The 12,563-nt window shown below is 38.5% G+C and overlaps 1 protein-coding gene across 2 annotated transcripts in view; it reads right to left on the bottom strand.

The window, feature by feature from the left end:
• HMGCLL1 (3-hydroxy-3-methylglutaryl-CoA lyase like 1) overlaps window positions 1-12,563 on the bottom strand; it is a 200,019-nt gene that overhangs the window by 117,472 nt on the left and 69,984 nt on the right. For both annotated transcript variants that reach the window (XM_086370614.1, XM_086370613.1), the window contains exons 2-3: window positions 11,372-11,452; window positions 11,037-11,144 (exon numbers count right to left, since the gene is read on the bottom strand). In XM_086370614.1, the coding sequence (XP_086226740.1) occupies window positions 11,037-11,144; window positions 11,372-11,452 (189 nt within the window). The remainder of the gene's footprint in view (window positions 1-11,036; window positions 11,145-11,371; window positions 11,453-12,563) is intronic.

Here is a 12,563-nt window from a genome sequence, read left to right as displayed (position 1 = left end):
TCACCTTATTCATTAACATCCCCCCACCCCCCACCACCCTACCTCCCACCGCCGCTACCATTTCCTAAGGCAAATATAACAAATATGCATTAGTGATTCTTTGTTCAGGTCAATTACTTTGGGGACCACCCTCCTGGTCTTCCCAAGTCAAAACAAGTCTCAAAGTTCTCAGTATAATTTTCTTTTCATTCAACTGTGTTGTCTCTCATATATCATGACTTTGTGTTTGTTAATAACACTGTCAATGGTGTTATTTCTCATGCATGGGTGCAGAAATGCCTTTTAAAATATTGTGCCTAATGGTATTCATTCTGGATGACTGTAAATGGAGTTGCTCATCTATACTTAACATTTCCTCCTGGAAGCCCCTCTGCCCACAGTGGAGACCTGTGCTGATGAGAAGAAGGGAAGACTGCGTTGTTTGAGGGACATTATCTTACTGGCAAAAAGAAAGAGTTGTAGCAAAAGGGTTCTTAATACCCTGGCAAGTAATGCCATCAGGACAATAGCCTATAACATCAAACTGCAATGATCTGGCCTCATACGGATCTGAAGATCCAGTAAGCAGAAGAGAAGACAGGCCTTGAAAAGATTGGACAGACAACCTCTTGAACACAAACCACTTAACATATTCTGATTACTAGGTTCTAGTTTATTATAGTTCACTTACAGATATCCACTTGATTTGAGTGATTTTATTTCCATTACCCTTTTTAACTTTACAATTGGCTTATTATACAGATAATGCTATCAACCACACATTATTTAACGTCTGAGTTCAACAAAGAATTCAATGCAGTGTTTAATAGAGACATAATAAAAAGCAGTGGATGGGTGAATAAATGAATAGAAAGAATCCAAGCCATAAAGAAATGAAAATACTTTGCCAAATTGTATCAGAAACAAGAGTCAGCTCTCAGACATCCTATTGGAAAATATGTATGTTGTTATTTCTAAACAGATACAGTGCTGTCACTGAAAGCTCAAGAAAACCTGAAACCTGGAGGACTTGGGAAGAAGTAATTACTTGGGGATTACTAAGAGATGTGTTTCTTATTATAATCAGTCTTGACTAAGAACAGTGTTACAATTTCTTGATGGTTCCACAGCACAGCAGTACAAGATCTGGAGAAAGTAGTATTAATTTTCTCAAGTTGTTAGCATGGATTTGCTTCAGTATGTTGCTATCTCAAAGAATGGTTCATTTAGTAGTTTGAAAAGCAAACAGGGATGTGAGAGCCTAGAACAATTAAAGCAACATAACTATAGCCTATGACCTGTTGCCATTATAAATTTGAAGCTCTCCAAGATGTTTACAAAACGAACAGCATTCTTCAAAAGAATGCCCTATATATTGACAATGAACAAACAGCCAAAATTCATAGACATTACAAAATATTCTATTATTCTAAAAATATAATTCCAATTAGCCTTCAATTTGATAAATGGGATATTCAAGATAAATGAATTTGGATAAAAATTTTAAGCATATAAAAGTAAATGCTTTATATTTACTCTAGACATTTATATATTTACTCTATACATTTATATTCCTTTCACTTTATCAAATGTGGAAGAAGTGAAATGTTAACATATGTATCTCTCATTAATATGTAAAACTTACCTACTGCTTAATATGATTTTTGGAATGTAATGCTACTTTTAGCATTCAGATTTATCTAATTTCCTATGTTCACTACATATTACTCCTGTAGAACTTTCCAGCAATATCACCAGGCAATATTAGATCGGTGTGCATGCTATGTGTGTGTTTGTGCATATCTAAAAATTAGGAAAAAATACTTCATTTTTATTTTTAAAATTTAACTGGAATTATAATTCTTATAAACATATCAACAAAGTATGTCTTTTAAAACCATAATTAATTTAAAAATAATTAGTATATGTTTCATTTTCAGTGTTCAATGTACAAGGATCCTGAATTCTTAAAAACAAGTGCAGCTGCTTGGCAGCCTTAAAACTGATGATCGAAACAGTCCTCATTTAATCTTAACACTTTAAACCTGGTTTTCACTAATGGCCTTGACTCATCCCATGAGCGTGGCGACTGTGACATGGGAAGTGCGTGAGTTCCTGGGAGCCTGGTCCACAGGACAGACTGCTCCTCTTCAGGTGGACGAGAGCGGCTTAGGCAGGAGCCATGCCAATGGAGTTGTGTACACTAAAAGAAGACTGACAAACTAATCAGAATAATGAAGAAAATACCATTAAAAAGTTAGAATCCAGTCTTTCTGTGCCAAACTGTATCTCTGTTCAGCTTTTATGTAATTTTATTATATGCTAGACCTTTCAAGCTGTCGATGCATACTGATAAGTCTATGAGGCCCAATTTTAATGTAATGTTAATCACATACAAAAATTGAATTTTCATATGATCAAAATGCCTTTGACAGTTTCTTTCTTTCATGGATTAACTTAGAGAAAATTTGAGAGACTCAAATAAATAAAAAGTGAGATAAAGTATTTGAACATTTTAGGTCCTTTTTTATAATCTAAGAGCCAAAAAAAGACAAATTGTTAGTCAAAATGTAATTGATAAGATTAAGTCATTAGAAAAGCAGTGTATGCTGAGCATAGTAACTCTTTGAGCAGAATCATAGCTTTTGTCCTCATGGAGAAAAAGTAAAAAAAAATATTGAATTGTAGCTTCAGTGTGAAAAAATAAAATCTACCTAGTAGAATTGCAACATTATTGCTTTTCATTGTAAGCTTTGCTTTTTGCTTTGCACACACAAGTGGAATTACATCTTAGGTAGAGAATAAGTTCCTGGCGAATGCCAAGTAATATGTACAAGACTAACAACTCGTTTTCCCCCAATTTTTTTGCAAAGTAAAAATTGAAAGCAAAGTAAAACAGAAAAAAAATATTAGTGCCCACAATCCTTGTACATTTTTTTCATATTTCTGATTGTTTTCCTGAGAGAGACAAAAGTGTTTAAAAAAATCTGTGACTATGCTTTAAGCAATCTGCATACCCTCTGTGATAACAGTGGCAAATGAGGTAACTGTAGGATGAAACTTTAAAATGTTGCATTTCAGGTTAGCCACTCCAATACTAACCTGAATCCCACAGGAGGCAGCACAATTGTCTATTGGGAGTGAGCAGGCCTCAGGTAAGTACTAGCAGCCCTGAGAGTGCTAAAATCTTTTGGAATTTGGGGGTTTCGGAATGCCGAGCCTGCTTTTCTCTCAACTCTGTTTTTTCATTATTCATAAGGAAAAGCACATAAGTAACTAGATTAATTATTAGATCATTTTTAAAGACATAAGTGTCACAGATTAGAAAAGTGCTCCAATGATATCCCCCTACACATGTGTTCCTCTGCAACACCCCACCCCAGTCAAGAGGTGGCATGGATCCCTCCCTTTGAAACTGAATGCCTTTGTAGCTACATCAACTCATACAGTATGGAAAACTGATGCTAGAAAATTTATAAGGCTTGGCTATAAAGGGCATACCATTTGTGTTTGCCTCTTGGAACCTCTGCAACTCTAAATCACCATGTGATCGATGTAAGGCTGCCACGATGGGAGGAAATCCAAACTAGCCTATGTGGGTGAAAGGGCTCCTGTGACCCCGGGAAATGGGAACCGCGGTCTTATAAATTTCATCCTCTCTGGGCCGAAGGCAGAGGTCAGCTCCTCTGGGAAACACGGATGAGACTCACAGAAGATGAAATTACCCTGCCAGGACACTGTGCCTTATAAACAGAGGAGTTTGGAAGCTCTCCCCAAAAGCTCTTCACACAAGCCCTGCCACTTCCCCTCTTGCCCTGGATCTCTCTCTCTGTCTCTCTCTCTCTCACACACACACACATACAGACACACACACACACACACACACACACACACATACAGACACACACAACTTCTAGGCTCAATTACCTGCTTCCCTGCCTCTTCCCCACACAACCATCCCCCTCAGAAAAAAAAACAGAGCAAGAAAAAGCAGCCAGGGGGCGCTCAGGAGCAGAAGCAACAACCACCCGCGTCTCATCCAAGTACATCTAAATCTTAAACTTCAACCCAGTAAATGTGTTTTCATTCCTAACAAAGAATTAATTGTCTCACACACTAAAAAGAGGACAGGGAAAAGTTTACACATTCCTTCTTGCTTACACTGTGTTTGGGCCATATTTTTAAGTGTTAGACTGATTTGTAAATAATTGTTACAGCCTTTTATGTGTATTTCTTTCTACTTTTATAGAGAAAAACTATTTCTGCCCTTTACTGACCCACCTATTCCAACAGTTAAAAATTAATTAAACAGGGAACAAATATTTATAACTGAGACTTTGCATGTGACAGATATAAACATACAGTGTCTTGTACCTTTCAGGCATTTTTATTTTTAAACAAATGGTATTCACTCATATGAATGAACATGTTTAAAACCAAATGGCCACATTAAAGATAATGGAAAACTCAAGTTCACTCTCAAAAATTATTGCATTTATAATGATTTAAATAGCTCATTACTGAGAGTTCCATTCCAAAGTTTCAGTAAACCCATAGAGTTTTATAAACACATTTTTTTTTCCTACTGTTACCGCTGTTCACTCTATTGAAGTCAGGAGCTCATTTCAAATGAGCTATGTGGACTCATTTCAAATGTCCTTAGATTATATGTCACTCTAAGGAAACCCTTTTTCCAGATAAGTTGTAAAGAACATGTATTTTTTAATGACAGGCATTTTATCATCTCTGGCCATTTAGATTATAGGTGTGGGATCCTGTTTTATATGGCAGCCTGCTACCGTGGAACTTTTCTTTCAGCTGCTTTAGTTAGAAAAGCTGCTGCCAAACAAAACAGTAGGAGGGAAGCTGTAAAAATGCTTTAAAATGCTAAAAAAAGAAATAAGTGAGCAAGCAGCAATCTAAACATAAACCAGAGGACTCTTCCCATGACCCACGTTTAAGGGAAAGAAACAGAAGATGCAGAGAACTAACAGTATGCCAATTTCAAGCCACACTCAAGATCTTTAGAAGAATTCGAAATTATTCAGACAATTGCACGTAAGCTGGTACACTAAACTCATCCTGACACAAATCTCAGATGTTTTTTTGAGTTAGACAAGCCTGGTGTCATGATATTTTCTCAAAAAAATGAGAAGTTATAGAATCTGGGAAAATATATACATAGGTAGATGTACAACTGAATCCCTGTGCTATACACCTGAAACCAACCCAACACTGTAGATCAACTGTATGTCGATAAAAATAAGTTGCTTTCAAAAAATGAGAGGTTATAATATAAAACTTCAAATTATCATTATAGGTTATTTAAGGCCTTTTTCATTAACATCAGAACAATGAAATCTACAGAGTTATATGATGAGATAACCTCCAACAACAATAACGAAATGCCAATGCAGGAGATATAAGAGACATGAGTTCCATCCCTGGGTGGGGAAGATTCCCTGGAGGAGGGCACAGCAACCCACTCCAGTGTTCTTGCCTGAAGAATCCCATGGACAGAGGAGCCTGGCGGGCTAAGGTCCATGGGGTCACAAAGAGTTGGACACGACTGAAGCGACTTAGCGTGTGCGCACACACACACAAACACAACAAGAACAACAGAAAAGGCTCCATGACACAAACTTAGTAAAATCTAGAATCCAAACATGACTATGGGAGATCAAATTGCCAAAATGGTACGGTCTCAGTCCTGCCCTTTGAAAAACTCTTGATGTGTAGTAATAAGTAACCAGTATAACTTTGAAAGTTCAATCTGATATTATCTTTGATCCAGGCACACTGTTCTTTTACAGATAGAGCAGTGATTTATTTAATAAAAACACTCCTTTTTTTTTTTTTTTTGGTTTGGAATGTATGTACCCAGATGAGTATTAAAAGTGAAATATATAGCATATTCTTTAATATTTGAAGGATGAGTATCTTTACTTTTTCAGACTGGAGTCCAACCCAATATTTAAACTAAACACATTATTTCAATCTTTAAGAAAAAGGCTGTTTATCCCAGAGAAAGCAACTGACTTAAAAGGAGCCGCAGATAAGTCAGTCAATCGTCTGTCAGTTAGACTTGTGCTCAGGTAACACTGGTGAGCGTAGGGGGAGCCAGGTGCCCTGGGCTCTGGCAGCCACAGACAGGGCTTTATGCGTAAACCCACCTGCGCTGAAGGCATCACTGCTGGGACTGCCAGGGTTCAAAGAGGCTCAGTCATTCACTCCAGCTCCAGGCGAGGCACAGAGACATGGTACAGAGGAGCCTCTGCTCCGCACAGCTGTCCTCGCGGGCCGTGTGGGGAACTCAGTCCTTTATCCAGTAATACTCTGAGCCAAATGTTGAGTTCATGACCTCTCAACAGGTTAAGTCCTGAATCCACCTCAGAACCAAGCCCAGAATGAATCATATTATTTTACGGTCCTATCACAGGCATCTACTTCCTGTGAGGCCAAAAGGCATTTTCCCATTACTGCTCACAGAGGGATGGCCCTCCCTCTGTTCGCTCCTTTGCTCTTGTTAGGAGCTAAGTAAGAAGAAGAGCAGCCTCCGTGCAAGGGGCTCTCACCTCGTTCTTCTCAGCGGCCCTGGGTGTGTCCCAGCTTACGCTCAAGAATAACCCACCAAGCAATTTCCAGTATAGCGGAATGAGATAATTTCCTGAACATCACCATAGTCGAGAGACAGCTTTACAAAACCATTGGGAAATAACAGTCTCTTGAAGAGATACTGATGTAGTTGGAGGTTATCTTATCATGTCGGGCTTCCCTGATTGTTCAGTTGGTAAATAATCCACCTGCAACTCAGGAGACCCTGGTTGAATCCCTGGGTTAGGAAAATCCCCTGGAGAAGGGAAAGGCTACCCACTCTAGTATTCTGACCTGGAGAATTCCATGGACTATACCATCCATGGAGTTGCAAAGAGTTGGACATGATTGAGCAACTTTCATTTTGACTTATCATGTAATTCTGAAGATTTCATTGTTCTGATGCTAATGAAAAACACAGAATCTGAAACATCATCTTGGTGGGGCATCATTAATGTTACCTGTCCTTCCTAAAACTTACTCTAAAATTATACCAGCCTATCTAGTTTCTCTCCAACAATAATCAAATACATGAAAAGAGCACTAACTAAACAAAATACATAGGCAATGTCATGAAGACTTAAAAGATGATAAAAAGTCTCACATGATAGTAAGTAAAATAATAATAGCTCACAGTTTGCAAAATGACAATGTCAAGGAAATAAGTCTAGTCTCATTAAGCTGTTTGTGTCTTCCTAAGGAAATTATCTGTAGCCTTTGTAACACAAGATTGAATACACGAACAAAATTTAAGAGTCACTTGTCCATATCAAAGGATGGAGTCATGTGTTATTACGATTTCAGGCTAACAGGTCCATTATTCATTTCATAGTATTTATTGAGCACCTACTTACTAGTCACCAAGCAATGGGGACACAGTGACAGTCAACAGAGACACGGTCAAGATTTCTTTAGCCCTCATAGTCTGGGAAGCAGATCCTGAGACAGCATTTATAAAATGTATATATGATTATAAATGGTGGCATTTGGGATGAAGAAAAGTCATCCCTTTACTTTAAGGTATCCCTTTATCCTTAAAATAAAGTTATCCTTCATTTTAAGGATCCATATAGTAACCCTGATATTTGAATATTGAAGCTGTGAAAACTGATGGATTACTGTTAATAATATTATTCATCCTTTTGTGGTCTCTCTTGTTTCCAACACCTTAAAAAGTACTTAAAAGCTTTTAATGTTTTAAGACTCTTACACCATCTTGTTATAACTGAAAAGCAAAGCAGAACCTGAGATGTACATAAGAAAGCATAAATGAAGCACGATTAGATACAGAGGGAGGATATGAGCAGGAATAAGAGACAGTTTAGTTTGCTGGAAGCTTCTGCCAAAGGAAGTAGGGCCACGTAGAGAGACCTTGAACCCCAGGCCAGGTTCCCAAACTTTTTAAGCAAGGAGAAGGGAGCTTATAAAGAGCTGAGAATGTGAGTTTGAAGAGGCTGGTATTTCTGGGAGGTTTACTTGGAAACAATGGGCAAAATGCAATAAAGGAGAGACAATGCTTACAAATATCATTTAAGAGAATATGCCAATAATTAATCCATAAGGGTATGGATTACTAACTCATCCATGGAGTTGAAAAATAATAGATAGGGATAGGCTACATAAAAGCAGAGACATTACTTTGCCATTAGTATGTATGTAGTATGTATGTAGGAGAAGCCAATGGCACCCCACTCCAGCACTCTTGCCTGGAAAATCCCATGGACGGAGGAGCCTGGTGGGCTGCAGTCCATGGGGTCGCTGAGGGTCGGACACAACTTGAGCGACTTCACTTTCACTTTTCACTTTCACGCATTGGAGAAGGAAATGGCAACCCACTCCAGTGTTCTTGCCTGGAGAATCCCAGGGACAGGGGAGCCTGGTGGGCTGCCGTCTATGGGGTTGCACAGAGTCGGACATGACTGAAGTGACTTAGTAGCAGTATGTATGTATGTGTAGAGACATTACTACTTAAAAGCAGAGACATTACTTTGCCAACAAAGGTCTGTCTAGTCAAAGCTATGGTTTTTCCAGTGGTCATGTACGGATGTGAGAGTTGGACTATAAAGAAAGCTGAGCACAGACAAACTGATGCTTTTGAACTGTGGTGTTGGAGAAGACTGTTGAGAGTCCCTTGGACTGCAAGGAAATCCAACCAGTCCATTCTAAAGGAGATCAGTCCTGAATATTCACTGGAAGGACTGATGCTGAAGTTGAAACTCCAATACTTTGGCCAGCTGATGCAAAGAACTGACTCACTGGAATAAACCCTGATGCTGGGAAAGATTGAAGGCGGGAGGAGAAGGGAACAACAGAAGATGAGATGGTTGGATGGCATCACCGAATGGGCATGAGTTTGAGCAAATTCTGGGAGTTGGTGACGGATGGGGAGGCCTGGCACACTGCAATCCATGGAGTCGCAAAGAGTCGGACATGACTGAGCGACTGAACTGAACTGATAGGCTATATTGAGGAGGAAGAATTTTGGGTCAGTAACTGACTAGATATAAAAGACTCTTGAGAATTTAAATCCAAGATTCTGAAAGGAACAATGGGCTATGAGCATAAAGTAGGATCAACAATAAGTATGGTTTTGAACCCACTGAGTTTCAAGTGCTAATAGCATGTCCAGCTGCAGCTCGTCAGAAAGGACAGAACTGGAAACACAGACGTGTCATCCTCTCAGAAGTGACTGTTGATATTGGAAGGGTCAGAAAAGAGGAGAGCAGAGGCAGGGGAAATTATTAAAGAATCTCGAGGGAACTTGGTGGTGGGGAAATGTTGTTGGGAAGCCAAAAGGAGCTTTAGGGTGGCAAGTGAAGGAGGATTGAAGAGGAAACCAAGGGAGCAGGATGAAAAAGTAATCAGCAAAGTTAAGTTCTGGGGAGAGACTAGGGGACCCAAGGAATAAGAACAGGGTTCAAGGAATCCGAGGATCCAGGGAATGAGAACTGGACTAGGAAGGGAGAGGGGTTCACTGTTTGCTAATTATTAATCACATTTCAAACATCAGAGCCAAGTCTCAGAAGTGATGGCTGCTTCCATATGCTAGCCAGCTCTGAATAAGACTATATCCTCTTCAAGAGAAGATTCCAGATGACTCCCTTTTGTCTCTGATGAATCTATGTATTTTCATCAATTATATGAATATATATAAACTAGCAAATATAAGCATTAAAAAAGAGTGTATATCTATTATACATTTCTCACTGTTTAAAATGGGATTGTATGGGCAAGATGTCAGGTCACACTTAACATCACTTCCTTCTAACAGACAAAACTGGTAAATCAGCTGGAGATATTCAGATCACTCATAAAGTCAGTAAAATGGTAGGTTCTAGGAGGTTATCTTAGAAGCAATGGGTGAGATGCATAAAGAAGGGAGAGACAGTGCTTACAAACATTATTTAAGAGACTATCCCAATAATTAACTCATAAGGCTGTGGGTTACTAACTCATCCATGGAGTTGAAAAAAAGAGATAACCATAGGCTACATTGAAGAGGAAGAATTTTGTATCAGTAACTGACTAACTAGATATAAATGACTTTTGAGAATTCAAATCCAAGATTCCCAAGGGAACAGTGGGCTATGAGCACAAAGCAGGATCAACAATGTCTGCTTGTGTAAATGGAAGCAAACGGAAGGCAGGACCCTAAACTGCTATTGAGAGTCTTATCCCCTACTCATTATATTGAACCATACACTCTTGGATGTTTAGGATGAAGTTCCAAACAGCTTTTAAACAACTAAGTCCAAATAACTTTTTAAGACTTAATATGTATATTTAATTAAAGATGTTTTTTACTTAATCATATCTAAGTGTATGGGCTTCCCTAGTAGCTCAGTTGGTAAAGAATCCACCTGCAATGCAGGAGACCTGGGTTTGATCCCTGGATCAGGAAGATCCACTGCAGAAGAAAATGGCAACCCACTCCAGTACTCTTGCCTGGAGAATTCCATGGACGGAGGAGCCTGGTGGGCTGTAGTTAGACTGTGTGACTAACTTTCACTTTCATTTTCAAGTGTATGGACTAATATTTTATAAGAATACAGAAAACTGGTAATTATATCAAGTTAATATCACAATGTATATCTCACTGTTCACTAAATCTTTCACTAAAGTGAAAAGTACTAGTCACTCAGTCGTGTCTGACTCTTTGTGACCCCATAAACTGTAGTCCCCTAGGCTCTTCTGTCCATGGAATTCTCCAGGCAAGAATACTGAAGTGTTTAGCCATTCCCTTCTCCAGAAGATCTTCCTGACTCAGGGATCGAACTCAAGTCTCCTGCATTGCAAGCAGAAACTTTACTGCCTGAGCCATCAGGTGTATGAGCTAAAATTTCATAAGAATATAGCAAACTGGTAATTGTATCAGGTTAATATCACAATACATATCACGCTGGTCACTAAATCTTGGCAGTGTTGGATTAAGAATCCAGTTAAGGAATTACGGACTTACATACCTGTGGTATCCACCTGGAAGACACAAAGCTTGTCACTTCTATTACAGACAAGCCAGTTTGGGAAAGTTGATTGATAAATTCAATTTTTATATCTGTAGGAACTATAACCTAAGAAAACATGAAAAATTACATGTTATTTGCATAGCGTCTAAGACACATAAATAAAAATTAATTCTTAACTGAAAGTAAATACTATTTAAGATGTATAAATTCAAGTAGCAACTGAGAACACACATAATCATCTAATATATGAAATCCACATAAGCCTTTAGACTCTGAGTAAATATTTAGATTTAACATTTTAAGTAAACTGTGTAAAATAAACATCAAACTACCTTTTCATTCTGCAATCCATCCCTAGGTCCAACTTCTACTATTTTAACATATTCAGGGAATCCGGATAGCTGGGCTGATTCCTGAAATGGAAAATACAAGGCAAGAAAAAGAGATAACTGTTATGTCATCAAAGCTGCTTATATGAAAAATCAAACAATTCCACTTTGTTAAGATTAAGTTCTCACTCTGGAAAGTTAAGAAAGGTAAAAAAATCAATGCAATGATATAGTGCAAAATACAAAGTTTATGCTATTAACAATGTGAAGTCACTTTTTTCTTACAATCCAATAATAGTATAATTGGGCATCCCTGGTGGCTCAGTAGTACAGAATTTGCCTGGGACGCAGAAGGCAAAGGAGACATGGGTTCAATCCTTAGATCAAGAAGCTCCCCTGGAGAAGCGCATGGCAACCCACTCCAGTATTCTTGCCTGGAGAATCCATGGACAGAGGAGCCTGGAAGGCTACAGTCCATAGGATTGCAAAGAGTCAGATACAACTGAAGCGACTGAGCATAGCGCAGTAGTCTAATTATGATTAAAACTCAAAAGATGAATGTCAAAGATAAAACTGTGAAGAAGATGACTTAGGATCTAAAGATCAAATCTGTTGAGTACTTCTGTGTGTGATGATAAACACAGCATCATTTGAGTTCGTTAAAAAAACAGATCTTTGTATTGACAGACTTTTGCACTTTCCTTCACTTGCCAAGTGTGAATTCAGATTTCTTGCCTGTGCTGGCGAAGACGTGTTGTTTATTTCCTGTCTGTGTCACACAGCATGACCAGAACCTAAACACAGCTTCCTGAAGGTCAGACTCCCCCACCCGCACCAGGATGACCCAATCCTGGATATTCCTATCTGTCCCTAAACTAACGATTATGGACATACTATGTTTAGAAGGACACTAGTTTAAAATAGGAGAAATAGAAACAGACTTTCTCAACTTCATATTGCAGTTAAAATTAGAAATAGGCTACATCTTTCCAGACGGAACAAACATAACCTCCTGATATCTCTAAGCACAGTTAAGGACTGGTAATCAATCATCAGAATCTTCAGGCTAACAGGATTGAACCAGATCAGCATAACCTGTGCTTCTAAGTTTTCATTTCCTTGCTTTTTTGTTTTGCCTTCCATAAGGGATGATTAATCTGTGCTGACCAATTTGTATTGTCTCCGTCCTGGTAAC

Source organism: Bos grunniens, chromosome 23, assembly GCF_055505025.1.
Source record: "Bos grunniens cultivar Pamir isolate PY7600 chromosome 23, Bosgru_T2T1.0, whole genome shotgun sequence".
Taxonomy (NCBI): Eukaryota; Metazoa; Chordata; class Mammalia; order Artiodactyla; family Bovidae; genus Bos; species Bos grunniens.
This window is presented reverse-complemented; position numbering and strand designations above follow the sequence as displayed.